The sequence below is a fragment of the Lissotriton vulgaris genome, chromosome 7, assembly GCF_964263255.1.
Source record: "Lissotriton vulgaris chromosome 7, aLisVul1.2, whole genome shotgun sequence".
NCBI classification, from domain to species: Eukaryota; Metazoa; Chordata; class Amphibia; order Caudata; family Salamandridae; genus Lissotriton; species Lissotriton vulgaris.
In genome coordinates, this window is record NC_141695.1 from 289,009,622 (window position 1) to 289,033,848 (window position 24,227).

General features: G+C 43.9%; 1 protein-coding gene across 1 annotated transcript in view; it reads left to right on the forward strand.

Annotated features, from left to right (window-relative positions):
• The first annotated feature begins 11,991 nt into the window (after positions 1-11,991).
• Positions 11,992-24,227, forward strand: part of LOC147701406 (dual specificity tyrosine-phosphorylation-regulated kinase 1B-like) — a 493,059-nt gene continuing 480,823 nt past the window's right edge. Inside the window, exon 1 of the mRNA XM_086930085.1 lies at positions 11,992-13,975. Within this exon, the coding sequence (XP_086786211.1) occupies positions 13,843-13,975 (133 nt within the window). The 5' untranslated portion in view covers positions 11,992-13,842. The remainder of the gene's footprint in view (positions 13,976-24,227) is intronic.

Below are 24,227 nucleotides of genomic sequence, written 5' to 3' on the forward strand. Positions count from 1 at the left end.
CCCAGCACACCTAGGAGAGAAAGCGATGTTAGACAGTTTACAAAATCTTTGGAACAATAAACACTTACGAGCAGCAGCGAAACAGAAAGTGCGTACTTGCATGATCTGTTGTCAGTTCAACCCAGGTAAAAGCGTCCCTGTAGAGCAAGGTGGATTTCATCCTCCCGATCACCCTTTTGAAGTCCTCCAGATGGATTATATCCAGATGGACCGTTGTCGAGGATTTAAATATGTTCTCGTAGTTGTCTGTGCTCTGTCCCGCTGGACCGAAGCATACCCAGTCCCAGATTACACTGCTCCGACCACTGCCAAGCAGCTGGTTCGTGAATTCTTCCCACGATACGGCTTGCCTCGTGTCGTGTACTCAGATAACGGTCAGCCATTCTCATCTGCATTAATGAAAGAAGTTTCTTTATTGCTGGGATACCAGTGGAAATTCCATTGTGTCCGACATCCTGAAGCCGCAGGCCTGGTAGAAAGGCATAACCAGACACTAAAGATACGCCTTGCAAAAATATGTCAGGAGAAAGGGGTCGACTGGATAGTCGCCCTGCCAGTGGCACTATTCTACATGAGAATGGTTGCCCATTCGAGATCAGGGCTATCCCCGTACGAGGTGGTCTTTGGCAGACCACCGAATATGTGGGGGACGCCCATTCCGAAAAAGATTACTGATGTTGATTGTAACATGTTGACAGATTACCTTGCCTCCTTGATGTCTGCACTCCAATCATGTCGTTCACAGGTTGCCGCAGCCTTCCCTGACAACACTGATGTAAAGCCACATGATGTCCGTCCAGGGGACCTCGTATTAGTGCACAATTTTGATAGAAAGAGTCCGTTGGAGCCCCGCTGGAAATCGCCGAAGACCGTCCTTCTCTCCACAAGGACCGCCGTGAAGATCGAAGGGAGAAAGGGGTGGGTTCACACGAGTCATGTGAAAAAAATTTTTGAACTGAAACCTGATCGAGACTCGTCCACCCCCACCAAAGACTGTGTTGAGCCAAAAGACTTTACAGAATCTGAACGAGAAAAAACTCCCCAAGAGGAGTATCGTATGAAACTCCGATCTAGCAAGTCAGACAGTTTAATTGTTTAAGTCCTCCCCTAGGTGAATCGGTTAAATAGTTTCTGACATGTATCCCCTAGATCGAGATAGAGAGAGAGAATACAAGAAACGTACATATTGTAAATCACTTCGCAGTCACTGTATAGTGACACTATTAATAATGTTTATTTTGAGTATTCTAATTATTGTTGCTAGCATCTTATTACCTATCTACTACCCTATTTTCAAGCGTGAACAATCTGCCTACAATGTATCTGCTGAACACACTTTTAGTGAGTTACCTCCACATGAACTTTCCTACAGACTTGCGCTGCGCAACAACACATTCATTAGTATGCTAATTCTCATCAAACTAACAATGCTACAGATTGCTGGATATGTGGCCGACTCCCTCCCTACCAGAATTACAAGGGAGCTCTGCCCCTCTTTCCGTACCCGTTCACTCACAATGGCTCTTGCGGTGCATGGTTTAAAATAATTAATTCCTTAGATCCTGATACTGCTGTTTTCGATGGGGGCTGGGTTTGGGGAAACCTGAACTTAGTCCTGCTCGACGTCTGTTACCCTGATAAGGAGGGACTCCCCACTAGAATAGGAACTGATCTAGAAAATGAAGTGTATGGATTAGGTAACTATACAATTAGCCTTATGATTCTTACTGTTGAATCCGAAGCCGCACCTGTTATACCCAGTATGTCAGTATTGCCAGTTACTGGTGAATTATGTATCAGAAAGAAAGGTTCAGTACACTTAGGTCATAGTAAATGCACTACTGTGATCGAATTCAGTGATCATGGAAAATCGTCCTTTAAAGCTATTCGTCATTCTTACTTTGTTTGTGGTCATACCGCATACATACGTCTACCTCCAGATTGGGATGGTACCTGTTACATTGCATTCCTTCTGCCACCTGTTTTCCTAGCTCCCCCTGATTACCATAGAAATACCAATCTAGTAAAGAATAGACCCAGAAGAGATATCCCACTTGTCGACTACACAGAAACGGCATGGGAACAGTACACCGATTTTAATAAAGGATTCTTTTTCTTTTTAGGACCTGTTCAGAATAGTAAATTAATACGTAGATTAACTAGAACACTTGAAGCAGTAGTGAATGAAACTGCCTCCGCCTTAGGTAACCTAACAGAAGAGCAGTCCGCCATGCGGGTTGTTGTCCTTCAGAACCGTCTTGTTATTGACGTCATCTTGGCAGATAGAGGTGGAGCCTGTAAGGTCATCGGGTCAAGTTGCTGTGTTTTCATACCACAAAACGCACCATCTGTATATCAAGCTATTACACGTCTCCATAAAATTGCAAATCAGATACATCAGAATCCAGGCACCTGGACTTGGTCCGGTTGGTTCTGGACAACGTTAACTGCTTGGGGATGGAAGATCCTATCCTTCCTAGGCATTGGCCTAGTCCTAGTATTCAGTTGCTGCCTGTGCCTGCAGTGTGGGCCAGCGATTTGTGGACTGTGTGCCACCTCTTGTATTGAACATTCCAGTTTCCTCTCAAAACGTAAACGAAAGAAAGAAGAACAAATGATGTTACAAGAACAAACTGATCGATTCATGAGGATCGAGATTTCATGAAGGGTCCGTAGGGAACAAGGAGGGAATGAGGAAATATAAATTTTTGGTCATGTTATGTTCCCTAGCGCGTACCCCACCAACTCCATGTACCAGCTTAAAGTGCATGTAACTTCCCTCCTGTGTCAGCTATGAAGACGCAAATACATTTGCGTCCAACGTTAACTTGTCCTCTTTCAGATCCACCCTGAATGGATTAAATGGTCCGTTCCTAAGTATGCTATGCTACCGTCTTTTTGTAGTGTACTTTACATGTTTTTCTGCTCTGGCAAAGTAGGCCCTGAATTTCTGCCATTGAGCCTCTTTTCTGGCTTTTTGACTCTGACAGCCTCTGCCCAGGCTGCCTCTGTACCCGTGAACTCTGACTTACTTCCAGCGCGGCCCCTCGCGCTCAGCTCAGCCTGCTTTCTGCCAAGACTGACTATAACCTTCGAGTTATCTGTTCCGCTCCTCGAAAATGCATTCCTGCCTACTAGCTTCAGTAAACATCCTCCCCAGCTGCAGAGCCAAAGGGCCGACCCGTCTCAGTGCAAGTAATTCATAGCTTCTGTTACCATGCTTCCATGGAAGGCCCCGTGCCCCCACGCTTCTCATGCAGACACTTAGGCGCTTATACACGCATCCACAGTTAGCATAGAATAGCTTCTGCCCTAGAGACCTTTCCGTCCAGATAATATGGTTCCTAAACATCAGATATCAGATATGATAGAAGTACAAGTTGATCTGACATGCCAGACTTCTGTCTCTTTCCGTCAGTGTAAATGTCAAGTCCCCTGCACCCCTCCAATCACACGTCATGCAGCTGCGCGCGCATCCAAGCTTCCGATTTCTGCTGACATTGCCACATTTCTGCTTGGTGCCACCCACCTGCGTCACCTATCAGTGACGTTTCTAGCACACATCTCCAGTTCACGCCTCTTGATTACGTACTAGTACCACGTGTATACTGTTATCTTGTCTTCTCTCAACTGTTACGCCTCCTGCACTGTTGCTTATGATATGAATTAAGTATATAAGCTATGTATTGTCAATAAAATGTAGCGCTCTATCCCTTCTGACACCCCTGTGGTGGTCAGAATCCGATATCCTGGTCATGACCATTCCTTTTTAAGGAATAAAACCCCTAAGAACTCTAACACCACGGACTCTGGTTTTTTTTTTCCGATCTGAGTTATTATTGATTAAGTACTTACCTGCATAGAAATTAAGAGAGTAAATTAATTATTTACGTCATGCTTATGATCGAGTTCTTATCTTTCTTACCCAATAGTCCACAGCTTTTATCCAGATATAAGGTAACAGGGTTATGATCACTAAAAGGCGATTCACAGGCATTGTAAAAATGACGTTGTCTAATAGCAAGGGAGACAGAAAAATATAATCTATAATGGTATCTCTAACCTTAGATTTAGGACACCGATCTTGAGCATTAACAAAGCCAGGTTTGCATAATTCTGCATTGGTCAAAAGGGTCTCAAGGCCCTCCCCACGTGCAGAGTGCTCTAAATGTGGAATCGTAGCATAACTATAGCCAAACAAATCATCAATCGAGCAATACAGCTCACACAAATGAATATTAAAATCACCCATAAGCAAAACATGATATGAAGTGGATTGCTTTATCCTATGATCTTATAAAAAAAAAGTTTTAAAATGCTTAAATGCTGGTTCAAAAAAAATCACTCTCCCCCGAATTATAGAAATGTACTAATAATAGTTTCGGGTAATTTGGCTTGCTGACTTCAACTATCAGACAGTCAAATGAGTCTATCACCAACCTTTTTAAACAACCCTTTAATTCCAGGGAGAGAAGAAACATGAGGCTGCCTTTTGCTCTGCCCGCTGAAGCTGGACGTGCAGGTAAAAAATAGGAACTGAAACCGTCTAACCGAAATTTTCCCCCTTATCCCAGGTCTCCTGAAGGGCAATTATATTATACGTTTTTATAAAAGCTAACCAATTTGGGTCATCTCTTTTAGATCTTAGGCCTGCGATATTCCAACTCAAGATTCTACACTGAGCGGGGTATTCACCTCCCGTATCAACTCTGCCCAGGTCAATAGTGCCTAAACCAGGTGAACAAACATCTCTATTAATTATCCTACCATCAATATTGTTAGATCTTACTACAGGTGGACAGTTCTCTTTCTTCTCTAGTCAATCGTTTGTGTCCAGCCCAATAAGTAGGGAAAATCTATTAAAGAGTAGTAGGTTAATCCCATGAGGCCTTTCCAGCAATCCTGGCCTTTTAGATAAAGGTTCTCTCCCCCCAAATAAGCAATCGGAGCCAGGAACTAGACTTAAGGTACTAGACCGGCCCACCGATAGTTGGTGACTACTTTTAGCACTTGCCCTGCCAGATGCACAGAAGGGGCTTACTGGTGGATAAAAAAAACAACGGGAGAGCGCTTATTCCTGCTCCACACAAATCAGTGTTACAAAAGGGGGTGGTGATGGACGGAGCATCTGAATCAATCAAACACTCACACCCACTCAAAAGATCCGGGTTTAATCCATCACCGTTCTTCAGCCCATTCTGCCACCCCAGTTCAGACATGGCTATATGCAAATCAGTCTGACCCTGTGCCTCATGGGAACAGTCCAGCCCGAACTGCCAAGCCATGTCTTCCCTGGACCGGAAACAAGCTTCCGAGGACCGGTTTCTGGCATTCCAGCCGTCTTCAGCCCGACTTGCTTGAATCCAGTGGCAAAGTGGCGTCCCAAAACATCCTGTCAGCTATATCCCGTTTGTTAAAATTAATTATGATACAGTCGCCCTGGACTTGTTTTGGTCGGTTGCCCACCCAAGACACCCGTCTTGCCATTATGATGTGTTTTGAAATCTCGGGTTTCCCAGACAGTAATTATCACACCAGTTCTTTGCTTTGTGTAGCAAAGCTGCGGTTGACTCAATGTCAGAGACACTTAGGGGGGAACCCCAACAAGGACTGCAGCCAAAGGTGCAGCCTCTGGGGGGAGGTCAATTCTTGTGGTACAAGGGGTTTTGGTCTCGTTATCATGAATTGGGCTCACCCTAGGCTCTATGGACCGACCTAATTTTTGTGGACTATCGGTACAAAGACCGTTATTAGATACTTTTGCTCCCCTCAGGCCCAAATCATAGGGAACATCAACCATACCTCCCCGATTAAAGTTTGCACCCTCCTTAGGGGGCGGCAACAGGAGAGGGCCTGAGTTGCTTCCAGCCACAGGTTTTCTTATTACTACAGATGGTGTTGGTGGTGGATTTGGCATCATAGTAACATCTGGTACACACATTTTGTCCCTCAGAGATGAATCTAAAAAGATATCTAAGCGCTCCCATTTTTTCAATAAATCCGCCACACAAGAGTTCATAGTGTCAATAACATCCTTGGCAATTGCAGTCAATAATGATTCAAAACGGGCAGTGAGTAAGTCCTCAATTAGTGACCGTATTATTTATTCAACGTTCTCATCAACTTCCAGTGCGGGCTTTAATACAATATTTTTGGGTTCCTTATGCGGCTTGATTACTTTTCTGGTAGTACGTTTAACCCCACCAGAACCTTTCATAATGGCCCGTTGTGACCTCCCCATTGCAAAACAGAATCCCCCAAACTTTTATCTGCATCTTCGTGAGGTGCAGTATCAGTGGACTGGATTTTGCTCCTCTCTAATGGGCCACTAATCACAACCACTGGTTCCAGAGGTATATTTGCCGATGACACAGTTCCTAACGTATCACCAAGGACTTTGCTTGAGCCCAAACCCAGTTCCTTTTCCGCATTAGCGATCTCCTTGTTCAAAGCACCAACCGCCGAGGTCAAATATGAGATTATACAAGGCGAATTTCAGGGGATTTTTGCCTTTACCCCCCTGATCTTGAGTACCCTTAAGCTTGTGCTTACCCATTGATGGTTGTTAGAGGGGTGGCCTAGCCCAGCCTCTTTCGGGCTCTGACGGGCGCGGATGAACCCGCCCTTGGCCGGGCAGGAGGACTGCGCTGCCTAAGAGGGCCTCTGGCGCTCTCCAGTGACGTCGTTGAGCTGCGCCACACAGGGCCTCCTGAGGAGATGTAGGCCTCCTAGCCGTTTCCCTCATGGCGATAAGGCAGTGCGGCAAAATATCCTGCTACGCCCAGCAGAAGAAGGTGAGTGCAATGATGGCCGTTCCCCTCACGGCAGGCTCTTGCAGAATTAGCACACCCCCACCTGTACAGTCACTCAGACCCTTGTGGCCGTAGGATGGTGCAAGGGAGAGGGGGGAGCTAGGCAGCTAGGCAGTCACACTCACCTTATGAGGCAATGCAGTTTTCACCTGGAGCTGTTTCCGTCCGTGCTTCGCTGCTCCGCTACTCAAGGTGACTGGGAGGCATGCAGTTCACGCTCCAGCACCAGAACTGCCAAGGCGCCGTCACTCTAATAGACCGCTCCACACGGTCCGGAGCCTTGGGAGACCGCAATGGGGTGGGGCCACCGTGTGCAGGGCGCTACTCCACTGATGGGGTCACCCCCTCTATAGGGCTCTGACCGTCGTCATGCTCACCCAGGAAGCCGCCACTATGCGCTTCAGCCTCCAGCACCAAGCACCCAATTAAGATGAGACTCTGTAAAGCGCTCTCAGTCTCGCTGTTCCGCAGTGTTTATTTGTTGCCCCTCACCGGTCCGGTGCTGTTTCTAGCTCCGTCTCGCCCCCAGCGACAATCCGCAGCTGCTCACCTCTCCAGTTTCCACGCTCATCAAGGTCTTCTTCACATCGCTGTTGCAGAGCGTTTCAGACCACCGGCATTGCAGGACAGCTATGCCATACAGCGCTCACCGCCAAGCCGTCCGGCCGGCCGGATCTATCTCCTCGCCAGCCGCTGGTCTTGTGACTGGCCATGGTGAAGTTTGGGTGGAGCACTCTGAAGAACTGCTGAACTAGCTTGTGTCGCAGTCTCCACCAGACATATAGCCAGCTGACAAGGACCTGACAAAATTCCTGCTCAGGCACTTGAAGGTAGACATTGAAACATCAGTAGACATGCTCTACCCCATGTTTGGAAAGATCTGGGAAGACAAAAAGGTGCCATAAGATTGGAAGGTTGGATATCTTATCAAGATTCCCAAGAAAGGTGACCTGAGTAACTGTGCAAATTACAGAAGATAACTCCCTATCAACCTCAGGCAAAATGTTCCACAGAGTCATCCTGAATAGTATGAAGGAACAAGTTGACACTCAGTTGCAAGACCAGCAGGTTGGCTTCTGCAAAGACAGATCTCGCACAGACCAGATTGCAACACTGTGTATCATTATTGAGCAGTGGATGGAATGGGACTCTCCCCTCTGTGTCAACTTCATCGACTATGAGAAGGCATTAGACAGCATGGACCGAGAGACCCTGTGAAAAGTCCTCCACCACCAGATAAACTTCTCAGAATCGACAGGAACTCTTATGAGGGAATGACCTGCAAGATAGTCTCTGGAGAACAACTCACTGAAGCCTTCTAAGTGAGGACTGGAGTCCACCAGGATTGTTTGCTCTCGCCTTTTCTCTTTCTGCTGGCCATTAACTGGATCATGAAGACATCCACACCTAGAAGCAATGGGATCCAGGGGACACCTTGGACAGACGACCTTCTCTTTGCAGCTGACCTGGCTCTACTTTCCCATCCCCATCTACAGATATACGAGAGAAGACTGACGATGTGGCAGCCACATCAATCCAACTTGGCCTCACAACATACAGAGGGAAAAAGACCAAGATCCTGAAGGCGAACATGGCCAGCACAACTGCAGTCATCTAGCAGGCAAAGAATTGTAAGAGGTTAAAGTCTTCTCCTATGTGGGCAGTGTCATAGACAAGCCGGGTGGCACAGGCACCGACATCAAGGCAAGAATCTGCAAAGCAAGGGCTGCCTTCATTAAGCTACAGAAGATCTGGAGCTCCGAGGACCTAACACTGCAAACCAAGATGAGGCTTTTTTAACACCAATATAAAATTAGTCCTTCTGTATGGAGCAGAAACTTGGAGGACAACAGTGATCACCACCAACAGAGTCCATACCTTCATCAACAGGAAAATTCTCCAAATCTGTTGGCCAAACACCATCAGCAACAACGACCTACGGCAGAAGACCTTCCACCGCCCTGCTAGGGAAGAAATCAGGAAAAGATGCTGGACATGGATAGGTCACACCCTCTGCAAGACTGCATCAAACACCACCAGGTAAGCCCTGACTGTGAACCCTCAAGGGAAAAGAGGAAGGTCAAGAAACCCCTGCCACCGAAGCTGACTGTAAGGAGATGGGTTACACCCAGAGTCAGACTGAATTAAAAGCCCAAGACAGAGATGGCTGGAGAGTCCTGGTTGATGGGCTATACCCCAGGAGACGTAGTAGGCATAAGTAAGTTCATGACATGTTCCTCACCAGGCAGCATCACCAGAGCAGGTTCACTCTTTATTAAAGAGACATTTGCTGAATGATTAAAGGTCAGTCAGGGTGGTTTATTCAGGGTCTCTCGTCGCTGCATGGGGCTTCTTTCAGATATTTTTAAGGCAGACTGGCATTGGTAACAGGCCATTGGCCTAGCTGACAGGCCACAGTCAGACCTTAAATGTTTGTGCTAGGCTCCGTTCAGAATATGATCAGCTGGGCACAAACTCAGTACCAATGGGAAGAGGTGGTTTGCTTTTATTCTCATGCTCCAGACAATCCCTTTAAAGTACATTTTCCTAATCTGTTTCCAGCACTGGGATTCAGCAACTATTGGGGCTAAATCAGATGCATATCCTAGATTTAAAACAGACAGGAGCTAACTAATTGCTTGGATTTTAGTGCACTTTGTATTACATTTTTGAGGCTGCTGGTTGAAATTTACTATATTTCCAACAAACAGAAATAAGAAACTAGGCAAGATCTGGAGGTTTATGGGAACTTTTAGTAACACTTAATCTATCCCTTTCATTCTGCAAGTCATGTGTGAGCAACTCCTTCATTATCATTGTCCATAATCTTCTAGACCAGTCGATACTTGTTGATGTCGATGTAGGTTTCCATTTCGAAGCTATGTCTTTTTCTGCTGCAGTGCTGATAGAATCTCGGTTGCAAATGTCTAATCTTTTTTTTTATTATACCTTTCAATGCAAACGGTTCCAGTCAGTCCTAACATTACTATGTCAAGTTCATCTGGGATTGTGTAACCCTGGTGATTCAGTACTTCTCTCAAGAATATCTGTAATTCCGGACCTGACCTCTACATATCTAATTCTTCTGCCTCTAATTCACATAGTTTCCAACACTTCCCATCTAGATCAAGGTAAATTAATCGCACATACCAAGTGTATGCTATTTTATATTGGGTACACGCGTTTTAACACTCAGCTGCTTAGCACCCCAAATAAAAACAGCATTGGATTTGGCCTGGTGATTTGAGGAATCTTGTTTGGGTTTGCTTACAGATAGCTTAGGACAAAAATACAGAAGTGTAGGAAATACATTTAGTTTTAGTGCTGCTACTCTCGGTAGCTCTAGATGCAGATGTCGTTCGTTAAATGTGCCATCAAAGCGGGGTATTTGGCTCTAGACAAGTTTTGTATTAATGAGGTGATATACATACCCAGGTACCTAGTCATATCCTTCGCTCATCAAAAATATAAGATTCTCAAGGTGCGCCCTGGTGTCACGCTTTAATTTCATCCTCATCATTGACATTAAATATACTGAACATGTCTATCAGTTTTACTTCATCGTCAAGGGTAAATTAATCCGGAGGTAACAGGCCCGTGATATGGAAGAACCTATGCTTTTAAATCCAGTGGCAGGATAAAGTATAAAATGCTTTGGCTTTCAAACACAATGAAATGCTACTGGTTTAGAAACAAGCATTTTGAGTCAAAATGTGTAATTTTGTTCTGCACTGTCATCTCTCGAAGTGGTAGGAGGGTAAGATCCCAATTATCAGTTTTGTTAATGCCCCTCTGCGAACGGAAGCGTACATTAAAACGGTGGTAGAATTTCTCGTGAGACTTGAGCTGCTAGGACTCGCGCCATTGGCCAGCAACTGTGATTGCCTATCTTAATACGTATAGATCACTGAAGTTTCCGCAAAACGTATCGGTCCTAATCCAAATGGCCTCCTTAGGTCTATCAGCTGTTGACTGCCGCTGTTTCGGTGCTTAGAATCCCGACCAATCAGTGCGTCGGTGCCTTGTGCAAGCTGCCCACTGTTAGAACCAATAGGCTACTTGTTGCTAAGGCGCCGCTCGGCGCCAGAGCAAGGAGCGCGAGCTATGACGGTTGGGGCGTTCCTCGCGCTTCTACTTAGCTCTAGGTGGGCGCGCGCGCTTTGCGGGGGTAGTGAGCGCATGCGCACGTACGCTGCGCTAAAATAATTTGAGTCCCGGGTCGTTTCCGTTCCTTTCGTAGTTAATGTTTATTCATAATGCCGAATAGGGTCTCGTCAGCGAGCATTTAATAAAGCATGTCTGGAAAGTCCCCCTGCCGATCGTCTGCAGCTGGAGCGGTAGTCGAGCGCCAAGAGAGAAGCGCTCAGTGCTGGAGTCTTGTCATGTAACAGGATTTCATACAAGGGTCTTTTTTTGTAGGAAGCCATTTCATACGCCCTCCAACCTTTCTGCTGGTGGTGCGTGTCTATTTCAGCGATGATCGGGATGTTGGGCTAGTGAATAAGCCGCAACAGGTGTACGTGCTTGCGACCGCCATCTTGGAAAGTGCAGGTCACTGCCTTGGTGTCGGCTATAACACGAAGACTGTGGACTGTAACTTTACTACGGGTTGTGGCTTAATAAGACATAGGCTCACTGTGCTGTCGGCAAAGACGTGACACGCTCTATGTCGTGTGCACCCCATGAAGTCCTGTGTAGAATTGCAGTGATATTACGACGTGTAGTATCCTGCTTGCCTTCTAGCATGATATATTATTCTTCAAGGCTTGTACTGCAACGAACTGATATGTCGCACTTTCCGTTATTACTTTGGGACTGTACCTCTGTAGCTAGGCTGGTATACACTATGTTCCGTATCGTAGTCTCTCGTCGTTGTCTATATAGTTGTCGGGGCGCGCACGAACACCAGAGCGCGCATTGACGTGAGAACGCGCACTGAGGGCAGCTCTAAGGTTTAACTGCTTACGTTACTATAAATGGAGCGGCGCGTTGGGCGAGCTCATTGTGATGCAGATGGGCAGGGGTGTATAGTCTACGCATTAAAGCTGTCTTTTCAGTAAAAAAAACACGCAGACGTGTATTTCTCTCTTTGAAACGTTCTCCGGAGCTTTCCTCCTGTATGTCATCTGCTAGAATTGCACTGAGACCCTCATGTGTTGCGATGCCAACCCCCCTCCGCCAGTGTTGGTGCGTCCCAGGGTGTGGATCGCAGCCGGGAGAGCCCGAGAGCGGGGAGGGGAGGCAGGGAGCCGCGGAGACGCCGGGGAGAGCCGAAGGTAGGAGTTAGGGAGGCCGCAGAGACCAGGGCGACGTGCCGCCTCCTGAGCAGCTGGCCCGGGAGCTGACACGCCGCGGACTGAAGCCTCCTCAACCGCTGGAGCCGGGTTGTCGCAGCAGGAAGTCCCCTCCCAGAGGCAGCCGAGCTGACACTGCCGGAGCAGCATAGAAGCCTGCCCCGCTGAAGGAGCAGCACCCAAGGAGGGAGAAGACACCTACTCCAAAGAGGGGAGCCCGCCCCTAAAGGGCCTGCTGCACGGTTCGGCCCCATGAGCTGCTGCAGTGACCAGGAGCGGTGCAGCAGCCGCAGTTGAACACCGCATCTTGAGAGGCCTGTACCCACCCCTGCGAGGACAGCCTCCCGATAACTGATGCAGGGAAAAGGCCTGGCCTTACACCCTCTCTCCAATTGCTTCTGGGGGTATCGCGGCCAAGCGATCGCTTATGACAGGAGGTCTATACCTGGAATATTTGCTGCAGGGATCGGCCGTGGCCTTTTAGACTATCAGCAGCGGAACTCTGCTGCGGCCCTGCATTCACCGCGGTGAGGATAGTGTCCCTGTACCTGCTCTAGTGAGAAGGCCTGGCCCAGCTGTCATACAGGAGAAGATGCAGCAAAGGGCAGCTGCGGACCTGCACACCCGTGATCACAGTTAGGTGTCAAGCGCAGTCTTACAGGTGAGGACAGCCTCCGGACACCTCGCATGTGATATCATCTGGCCGGGCCACGGGCAGCCCCAGAAACAACAGGGTTTATTGAACTGGCTGCGTCTCTCCATAGGAAGCTGACTCGATGCCGCCAGGGTAACCCATTCGTGGCTTCTAGGTTTCGACCAACCACCCTAAGGGGACTGACTATCTGTGATCGAGGAGACACCCCTCGCCTACACATCAACCGTGTGCATCCACAGATTCCCTGTAGGATTTTAATGTCAGTCCTCCAGGTAGCTGCTCTATGAGGCTAGGCTGTCACAGTGTCGGATATCTGTTCTTGTCCTGAGCTGGCGACAGCAACTGTTTGCGGTGCTTAGTGCAGGGACAACACGACGTCACTAGGCCCCTGTCATTCCGACAAGATAAGAGGTACTAAATGAATAGGTCGTTTGTCCGCTTAAGGATTATTAGACACCTAGCCTGGCTCCTGAAGCTGCAGATTGGTGACAGACCACCACCTCAACAGTTGTCAAACAACTAGCCCTATGTCCATTGATTATAAAAAAATATCACCGAATGGTCTTAATGTTTAACTGAGATGGACATACCTATTCGATCGTGGACCATCTACAGGCTACAAGCTTAAGATTCCCCATCCATTTTTTCATGGAAACACGTGCAGGGCTATCGTCGATGTAATTTTTTAATAAATATTTTTAGTTTTTTTTGTTAAAACAGACCACCTCTTTGTGCTTGGAAAAAGTCTGCCCGTTCATTCTGGTATAACAGGGTACACATAGTTTGGATATTCTTGACCTGAGCAAGACCCTCTATTTTTAGAATTTTGTCTCCTAACCCGGAGTTCTAAACGCTGCCTTTCTGAACAAACTTTTGGATGAGGATTTTTCCAGAATGTTGCTTTGCAGGCACTAGGATCTTGCTGTACATTTGGACCCAGCCAAGGTGCTGCTGAACGCGACCTTAACATATTGTGGTTCGTTCTTGAGGTATGGATGAATGAAAGCCAAGCCCGGGACCAGTCTCCCTTTTGGATTCAAAGGAAACCATTTACATCTAATTGACTGCAGAAGGATTTTCGATGGTGATCACGTCCAGCACAGAAGAAGAACCTCCTTCTCAGAGAATGCTAGCAGCATTGCAGACTGAGTGGATCAACAAGGATCCAGTGTGCTACTTACCATCGTCCCACTGCAACAAGAAACCTTCTAGAAGTTAGTATCTCTTTCATAACTTTAATGTTAACGTTAATTTTGCTCATTTAATTTATTTACTCAATCTTAGTGGAATTATATTTTTAGTTTCAAATGCTTGTATTAGCCAAGTTTTTTGTTTTGTCACAGGTTTAGCTTGCTTATAATTTTTTGGATGGCCCTTACTGGATGTTTTAGTAGTTTTTACGTTTTGTCTTAGTCACCTTGCCCCATTGAGCTTGCTTCCTGTAAAATTTGGTGATGTTGAGGATGGACATAGTTTCCCACAACCTATACCATATTCATTAAGGGCCAGATGTATCAAAGGTTGTACCCATTATGCCTATCGGAAAATGCTTTAGTACACGTGTCCCAAAGTAACTAAGCCTTCACCCATGTCACAACATAATGTCATCAGTACGTAATATAAAATGGTTGTATAACAAAGTTGTGTAAGGGTTCTTGAGCCTATTCATGCAGTAGTTTGACGATTATAGAAACCAGCATTTATTACTTGTAACACCAGCCCAAACAGTCTCTACTAGTATTCTTTGTACCTGGCAATGCTCGGGCATCTGGGACTGGATTTTTTTTATTTTAAATACCTATGGTTCTTAGTCTGTTCATTTAGGTCAATTTGGAGTGCAGCAAAATGTTAGTTGGATTCTAACTCCGTTTTAATTGTCTGTAGGATACTGCTTTGAACTTTGATTTTATTGGTTGGAGTGAGTTTCTTGGCTTGCTAGAATGTCAGAAAGGTCTACATCGCAGATCTACACTCTGCAGGATCAAGTGACAAGGTGTTTCTTCATGGGGCTGTGTATTATAGGGCATGTATATAGCACATTTCCACTTGTGTGTTGTCTTTGTAACACTTTTGGCCGGGCACACAGGTGCTTTTTTGTGTTCTCGCAGACCAAAGTTTTGTGTTGACAAGATCGTCTTGACTGGTCTGTGCAGCTGTGTTTTTTCTCCTTTAGATTGATTAGCAATGGTTCCTAATAGATTAAATGTATTTGTTTACTTTCAGCAGCAATACAAATTTTGAGCAGCAATGTTCTATGTGTGCATTATGGTTTGGCTAGCTTACACACTGACATATGAAACTGGCATGGTGCAAAATAGTCTCTTTCATTAGTGGCGCTGAAGACCAATGATAATAACATAGGCCAATTGTCACAGAACCCAGAGCGGTAGTCCAAATGTCCTGGAGCCCACAGGCTATTTACACTCCACATGCTCATTGACTACACCTGGGATCTGTCGTCGCTAAACTTCCTCAACGTTCCTCCCTAGCAAACCAGTGACAGTCTAATTCATGGAGCTCCACATACCAGTTACTGCAACTGTGGGCCAAGGCCTACTGAACAGAACACTTCATAGATGAAATTGATGACCTCTTTATCATCTCATCCATCCAACTCGCTGTCATCAGACTTCGGACTTCTCAACGAGTAGACTGCAAATAACAGAAGAGATACCATGCTCAACCTCCTTGACAATCTCAGTGTGATACAGCAGGTTGCCAAACTAACCCACAGCAAAAGCTATATTCTCAACATCACCCATTTTTGCCATCATCCACGATCCATTGCAAACCACCCGCACCTCAGGACTGGGATATGACCACTTTTCTTCCCTCTGTTACATTTCCAACCCCTCTGTTACATTTCCAACCAAGTAATTGATATTGCATAAAAGAGAATAAGCTGCCTGTGATGCTTCAAGGATTTCCCCATTAAAAATCTACAGCATGACATTTTATTTCACCCCGTTAACGTTTTTAACTTCTATATATTCTGCTCAACAACTTTTAATGCATTCCGTTAGAAACTGTGTAGACATCCATACACTAGTGCTTTAGTAGTTAAGTGCAAACCTAAACTATCAGCACCATGTTATTCCAAAGATACTGCTCACCTTAACCACGCAATTTGCAGGCCTGAAAGAAAAAAAAGAAAAGGACAGCCCATTTTGACCTCACTCTTATTGAACTACCTTTGCAACATACATACACTGCATTAGGTAAACAGTAGCCAGATAAGGTATTAAGGCAATCATCAAAACCGACGTCAAACAATCTTCAAGACCTTCAAGCTTTGCCTCAGCTCCCTGCCAGTATTACCTATTTCTCACTCCATAGATCAGTGCAACGCCACCAACCTCTTTAGAATTTTTTTTTTTTTACAGATCATGTGATGTAACCAAACCAATCTGTCCTCCTCGCCCTATATCCTGCAATAATTAACCTTAAACAATCTTGAGATTTTTGTTCGAGGTACACTTAAGGAATTGCTAAAGTCCTGTTTGTTGATGACTAGGATAATTACATTCGCCCCGTTTGTGTTATTTGTATTGGGCATTTAATTTCTCAGTTGGTATCTTGAAACATCTTGCTTGCAATAGTCAGAAGGTGCCAACTCTTTTGAAATCACTATTTGACTACTGAGGTCTAAATTTGGGAGCAAAAACCAAAACATACGTTTTAGTTATGTTAAATCACAAGGCCCAAACATGTACAATTGTGCCACAAATCCAAATGGAGGTGTACACTCTGAATGTAGCTACAAAGTACATTCCATGACGTTTAGAAACTATTTCACATGCCATTGGCTGACAGTCGGCTATGATGCTTTTACCAAAAAAAAATAATAAAAAAAGTTGAAAACGAAGAGCAGATCTTCTTTGTAGGTTAAATAACCTTTTTAAAACTGAGGAATAAAGCGTCCTTTTTAGGTCTGGCTTGACAACCCAGGTGTCATATGACCTTATGTTACCAATCTCAAGAGTTTTCAGAGGTACTGCAGAGGGGCTTTGACTCCACCCACATGTTGGTGGACAGGAGTAGGTTTTGATTAGGACAAAATTATATGCTTTCGCAGAAGGTGCTCCCTTCATTAAGCTGCGACTATTTATTTTTTTGTATCCAACTTCCTGAGCCTGTAGCAGTATGGATGCCTAGAAAAGGTTCGTGAACATGCATAAAGTTTCACGCTTAAATGAGAAGGGCTACACATGGTACTATAATGCTGTTAAAGTGGCTTAGAAAAGTAGATATTTTACAGTGTTTGGTATCTCAGGCAACAGAACAGACGGGAGGGGAAAAGTAATGAGGAATGCACCGTTTTTCAGTCCCTTTCCATCATTAACTTTAGACTTGAGTGCATCTGTGTGTTTGATTGCAATATGGTATGTCCAGGGCTACACTAACCTACATGCAGTTTTAGGTGTGACTTGACAGTGTAGCTGTCACCAGAATTTATATTATCAACAAAAAGAGCTTTCAAAGTGTCACTGAGAAAGCGGTTTAGGCTCTACCCACTTGGGCTTGCCAGAGTACAGAATTTGAAAGGGCTGAAGTTGTGTGCTTCCACTCAAGAGTGCTTGTACTGCACTGTTTGACTTGTGGCAAAGCTTAGACGCAGTAGGGTTGGATAAGATGGCAGACAAATGATCCTGTATAAAGGTCTGATCCGTTTAGTATGGAATGCTACGATATAGGCAGAAGGCCCGATGCATGTATTGTGAAAACGCATTTATTAATATCAATCCATTTGAGGAATTGTTTTTAAACCCTGAAACCCAGCAGAGAAGGGTTTATTTGTATATGGAATCTCTCTGAATACTGTACTAGGTAAGAGTTTTGGTGTTGGTTACCCACTGTGACAAACCATTGGGCATGGAGGGTTTGCTCTGCGAGTAAAATGGATAGTCCCTCATAGGTGAGCTAGTATTTTGCTTTACAAACTTTAATTTTATGTCTCTCTGCCTGGTGGTTTCCATGTGGGAAAGCTTACTCACAGAACAGTAGGCCTTCTTTGGTTATAGTGATGACCTACAGACCTGATTTGGGCATTGGGAAATTTTATGTTCCGATTCATAGGCCTGAACTGCTTTTTACAAAAAGTTATGATAAAGCCTGTATGCCTAACTTAGTCATTGTGAAAAGCATTTGTTAAATTCGGCGGGATTTTAACAGTGAGTTATCACATTGTGTAACTGGTTACAGACAGGCATTTTTGACATATAATCTCTCAAATTACTGTAGTCAAGCTTTTGGCTTAAAGTAATTTTCTGAGTGTCTTAAAATCATAAATTACAAAATTAGTAGTGTTTGACTATTGAGACTTTGTTCAGTGTGCTGAACATTTGCAATTACTGCTCAGTCCTAGTTCAAATGCTTTATTCGAATTTTTCATATGCACCTCTAGGTCAGCAGAGTCAATTTGTTAACAAATTGATAAAACATATCTTATTCAGGCAATGAACGTTAAACTGAGTTGGTATAATCACTACTGGCAGTAGGGGAAGTCGGGAGATACTTCACACACTGGTGAAAGGTTCAGTGTCTGGGACTAGAACTTGTACGGTCATCACAGCTCATTAGGGACTTTTTCAGGGTCCACAACGAATACATTAATTAGCATGTGCTCCGTGGACCTCTTGGGGAGAGAAGTCTCGTGGGTATTCAGACGATCTCTATACTCATATTCACCGAGGTGAAGAAAGTGATTACCACGCAGACACGGAAGCTGGTGGATTAGGCACAAACTCCAGTTTAGAAAAAAAACTCTGCCTTCCACAGCTGGACATTGACTAAAGCATAGCCAAATAAAAGTGTGATTAACTTTAAATGAGGGCCTTGCAAAACTAATATATTTGATTCACTTAAAAGCAAATTATGCAATGAGATGAGGGAACTTTAGAATCAAATACCCAAATGTCTCCATCTGGTCGACCTGTTAGTCAAATTGTAGCTGTATAAAGTAACATTTGACTGTGCCAGGTGAAATAGGTGGTGAAATACTGGTGATTTGTGCTATCGTCTGCTCCTCCCAGAGATTAACTTGCTTTTCAGTAAGTCCAGTGTGTGAGTTTTGCAAGGGCCTCGTTTAAAGTTCATTTACTTACACCTATAATTATCTAGTCTCTCTTTGACCCTTTAATCGTTGTTTCCATTCTTTGCCATCTTCAACACGTTCTCTAGTCGTTTTTTGTTTTGAACAGACTCGCGGCTGGATTCAAGAATGCTAACTCGTAATCACTGAAGCTCCTCAATGTAGTTTATTTCACCTCTCCTTGGAATTCTTTCTTCCTCATGACTTTCCAGAACTCGATTGTCTACAACCCATGTCCTTGTGTGTAAATTTTTATGCAACTGTTAGAGACCTGATGATCTCCCCCTCCCCCTTCTCTCCTTATTTTCAGTTTGTATTCATTTTGTGGTTATTGCAGTTTCCATAGTCTCTGCGGAGCTGTCAGACTTTATAACTCCCCGAAAAGACAATCGGGGCATTTTCAAGCTTCCTATCTTTTCACAGATTGTAACCATGCATTTTCAATGTTAAAATGTCGGAAGTAGTGAGAGACTTCAGGTGTCACCTGTCTTCCAAGTCCGATTCATTTTGATAATTCAAAGCCTCGTCCCAAAATGAGCAGTTTCCCTCCAAGGCATAATTGGCAAAAACAACCTAAAATGTGCTCAATCAGGGCACAGTGGTGACAAGAACATTATGTTAGGAGAATTGGGGTTGTCAAAAAGCAGATCTGTTCAAATTTGGCAGCTTTTGCTTACTAGTGAAAAATCGTCTGTGATTGCTTCTTGGTTATAACTGCATGTGCTGCTGGACACTTTGAAAAGGGCCGAATGTCTTGTACAATTTGTAATGGATAGCGGTGCTCATATTACCCACCCTGAAAGAAATGTCTTTTCGGGCTATTAACATTTCCATTCTACTTAGCATAAGTACTGCCTCCTTGCATGTTTTTGATGCCTATAGAGTTGGACGTCTATATTTTATTTTAAGGTTTTATAGAGCGCGAACTTGACCCGTGAGGGTATCAGATCGCTTTACATAGTCAAACGGTAGTATAGAGCGTAGTGTATCACAGGACCTGTACATCATAGAGCTTAAAGAAATTGAGGGGCCATAAGGTAGGCAGGAGATTCCAACAATACTATACATTTGGGGAAGGAGAGACTGTACATCGGGCACTTTACAGAGAACAAGAGAGATACAATAGGCAGGAAATCACACGAGTACTGTACAAAGTCGCAGGAGGGCCCCTGCCCATGTGTATTGGAAGGTATGCATTATTTTTTTTGTCTTTCCTTTCTGAGCCAGGACATTTGTGAAATCTGTATCCAGCAAACCCATCCCACGCACCATAACAGTGATTTGTGGTGTGCTGAATTCGCCACGACCCGATATGCTGTTCTAGTTGGGCATCTCTAGCCTTCAATGTTTGTCTTAATCACATCCTCATTGTCCACTTAACTGTCTTGCGTTTATTGGAAACTGGATTTCATTCTTCTGCCTGAGGTTCTACTTTCTAAAAACTATTGTATCTCTTGCATCAAGCCGTTGTTATTTCCCGTTGGTCAGAGATGGAATTTGTCGATGCTGGATTGTTTTTTTTTTTTTAAAGAATCATTCCCTGCATTCGTCTGCTTTCAAACCCACTTATGTAGGTGGTTTTAACATGTTTCTGTATGACCACTCACAAACATCTGTGAATCTTTCGCAATGGCCGCCAATATAGTTGCTGCTCTGGTTGCAGGAACAAGAAAGCATGATAGTTTTCTAATGCTGGAGGTCTATTGGTTGCCTTTTCCAGTTTGAAGTAAATGCAAACCTTTTTATAAAGAAGCCTCCATGGGTCGCCCTTCTATTAGAGAAGCTTTCAAAAAGTGCTGGTGGACTGTGCAGTGTTCAGACTTCTATATCGGAATTTTCATCACGAGGAAGTCTGAAACCCCTTATGTTTTTTGTTTGCCTAAGTAACAGAAGTTTGTCATGTTGGATTTTTGGGTTACAGTTAACTGAGCCCTAACGTCTTGTTTTACCCGAAACAAGGAATTCTACATCTTTATTAGAAGTCTGATGTAAAGTGCACCAGAAATGGTGTATACTTCCTAAATTCCAAATATGAGCTTGTCAATAAGTCTATCACTCCCATTTGATGCAAAATGTGTAACCGTTGCGTAATACAAAGCAATATAAATCTAAAGGCTAGACTTGGGTGTGGAATGAAAAGCAGATGATAGATTTAGCAGTGCAAGTCAGCTACCAGTATGCCTTCCTAAGGTTGGGCAAAGCAGAGTAGTGCTTGAATATGAAACGGAAGTTATGCCTACACTTTTATATCGAAAGAGGTAAATTAGCTTGAGTGCTTTTTCAGAGAGACTACAATCCCTTTCTCCGTATCTCAAGTTAAGAGGTGGCCAGGAATATTGTTCTCTCCAGGTAGGGATAGCAAATGTGCTTAAACGGAGTTGAATTCTGCTTTGGTCCTTGAGGTCTGGAAGAGGTTATCTTTGGGAGAAATTAGGAGAGAGAGACAATTACACCAATCGCAACCCTGCCGATTTGTAAAAAAAAAAAACAAAAACATTTAGGCATACCTTTGCCATATTGAGTTGAGCTGCATCATGGTGCTGCAAGAAATGGAAAGCCAACGTACGGAATCCTACATTTCTTAGGACAAATTGTCAGTCATGGTTAAAATCACCTTATAACAATTACTGCAACACTGAAGACGGTGGTACATGGAAGGAAGAACACAAGCTTTTCGCACTGTGAGATAATTTTTACTAGTTGAACCCAGCAGAAATAGAAATGAATGCTGCAGAATTTTATTTTGAGAAGTTTTTAGTTCATAAAAGGTTCACTTGGGTGAACGAGAACCAATTTTTAGAAAATACAAGTTTTGACTGAATGCCCTTCACTTAAAGCCTGCTCAACTAATTTTGCCAATACATGTAAGTCCAGTAAAATTGCTTAATGCATAGGATCTGTATCCTAATCCGGTGCGATTTGCCCTGAAATGGTGCACATGCTGTTTTAAGAAGGTGACACCTCAAAATTTGTGTCAAGTTTGCTTATTTGTAATGCAGTGATATAAATCGGATTGTTTCTCAAAGCGGAAGCTTTTTCGGTTGTTGGAGTGGTGATTGTTGTTCGGTTGGTGCTCATAGCGATACAAATCATAAGAGATTATTGAAAGACAATTTGGCAGTGGCATAAAGAGCTGCTTGGTGTACTCACTATGCGTGGGATGGTTCTTTGGAGCGTTCAAGCGGTTCCTTTATATTCCCAGGGTTTGATGATTTCTTTTTATCTGCTGCGCTAGAACGGTGGTGTTTCTACAGACAGTTTGCCAGCAGCGCTAGAAAGATTATAAAAAAGCGTAGGAAAAACTGAAGCTACCTGCTTTCATTCAAAAAAGTGTTTATTTTTTAAGCCTCAAAAAGCTTTGACCAGATGTACTTCATACAGACGTGTCTGTGGTAAGCACAGAGTAAGGTGACCAGTATTGTTGTGGGTATTTATAATGGTGATCTAAAGCTTGCCCCAGTACGTTAATTCTACATCTGGATTTTCATATTCTAGGAGGGGCATGGCAGAGGGCTGCACATGGGATGGGAGCTTTAAATGCTGAAAGACTTTTGTTCTTATAATGATTGGAATTTTTTTCTACATCGGAGAAGTGATTTTTACTCTCTGTATTAAAAAAAAAAATGATTACCTTCTTTTATACAAAGTGAGTAGGCAGTAGCCAGCCTGGGTTTCGGGATCAAGTAACAAAATGGGACAGAAAATACTCCACACACTTGGGGCCCGATTCACAAAGGCAAATTTTAATTTTAGTGTAACACTATTGTCAATGCTGAGGAGACTGCAAATTGTGTACTGCTTATACCATGATGCAATGGAGCAAACGTTTCTGGGATGTGATGCAGTGTCTGGCCACACCCTTTTCCCTGCACTATCTGATTTTCATGACCCCCTCTACCATTTATCTCATGTTCCTTTCTGTAAAAATTGCGCTCCGGCCCATTGAGTACACTTCATTCGGCCCACGCTGGAGAGTATGGCCCGACTGCGGACGTAAAGGTATGACTGGTAAATTACCTATGTGAATATCAAAAGTTGTAAAGTTAGACTTTTGTCTCAGATTGCCTTTGTGAATCGGGCTCTTACTTTTTCTATCAGAGTAGATTTCAAGTTTTGTGAATTCACATGATTCTTGGAGTAACCAGATCGAAACATGGTGTCACAATATTGTACATGGTAGATCGGTTTGTAGACTATAGCAGGATGGCAAGTGTGCTTAGAACTTTCACTTTAAAAATAATAATATATAGAACCTTATTGGTACTATATACACCCCCCACCCCTATAAAATGTCCTCAATTGTTTTGGCTTGAGCACTGAACATGTCATGAAATGTATATGGTACTGAATAGAGTAACCTATGTTCTACTTGTGACAACTTATCATTTCAGCTACATTTGTAGACAACCTGCAATGTCCTTTTCAGTTCTGCTTGAAGTGTTGTGAAGCATGTTGTAAGGGGATACTGGTTGTAAGTGTGACTTGAAAGTTACTTATATGGTGCCATACAAGGCAGTGACCAACTGATACCTATACCTTAATGGGAGGTGTTGGGGAAACTGTACAAGACAGACCACTTCTCCAGTATTTCTCTGCAGCTTTAATTTGTTCGCAGTAAAGGGTCTGGAATTTTTTTTCTCCATTTGGATTCTTGTCAAGAAGTGAATACCAATCTTAATAGAAGAAAATAGTTTAGTGCCATGTGTTTGTGGACACGACTAGCGAACATTTTGCTTGCAGAAGCTAAAATAATGGAAGCTGGAAGGGTACACAGTCAAGGGTGGTAGTAATTATTCTTGACTCCCTTTTACAAAATGCCACCATGATGGCCTGAGCATCATGATAATTGACGAAACCTTGTAGCAAGTCCTGTTGCTCTATTATCTGTTCATCTCTGATAATACACTTTTGGGATTCGAATTAAAGTGAAATGAGTTGTTGCATACATATCTTGGGTATTGGTAGTGTTGTATATGCTACCACCGGGTTGCTTGTGAGCTCATTTGGGTGGAGTATGTTTGCAGAATTGGACAAACTACTAACGTTTCGTGAGCGTTCAAGTTTTGCATCTTCGGCTATGGGATGAATGGATTAACTTTTGAAAGCTCAAGTAGTTAGTGGTGATGGTTAAATATTCGACCATGCAGATCGCCTAATCGGTTACTATTTTGTGCGTGCAATATCTAGACCGTATTTGAAACTCTGTCTATGGATAAGTGATATGGAAATACTACAGAGCATATTTAATATTGCTGTTTTTTATATAGCTTATCAACCCAGTAAATGAACTCTCTTTCAATTTAGAGCAATATTAGAGCACAGGTGATAAGGCAACTCTCCATGGAAGCCGGTCAACAGTGAATCTTAGATATCAA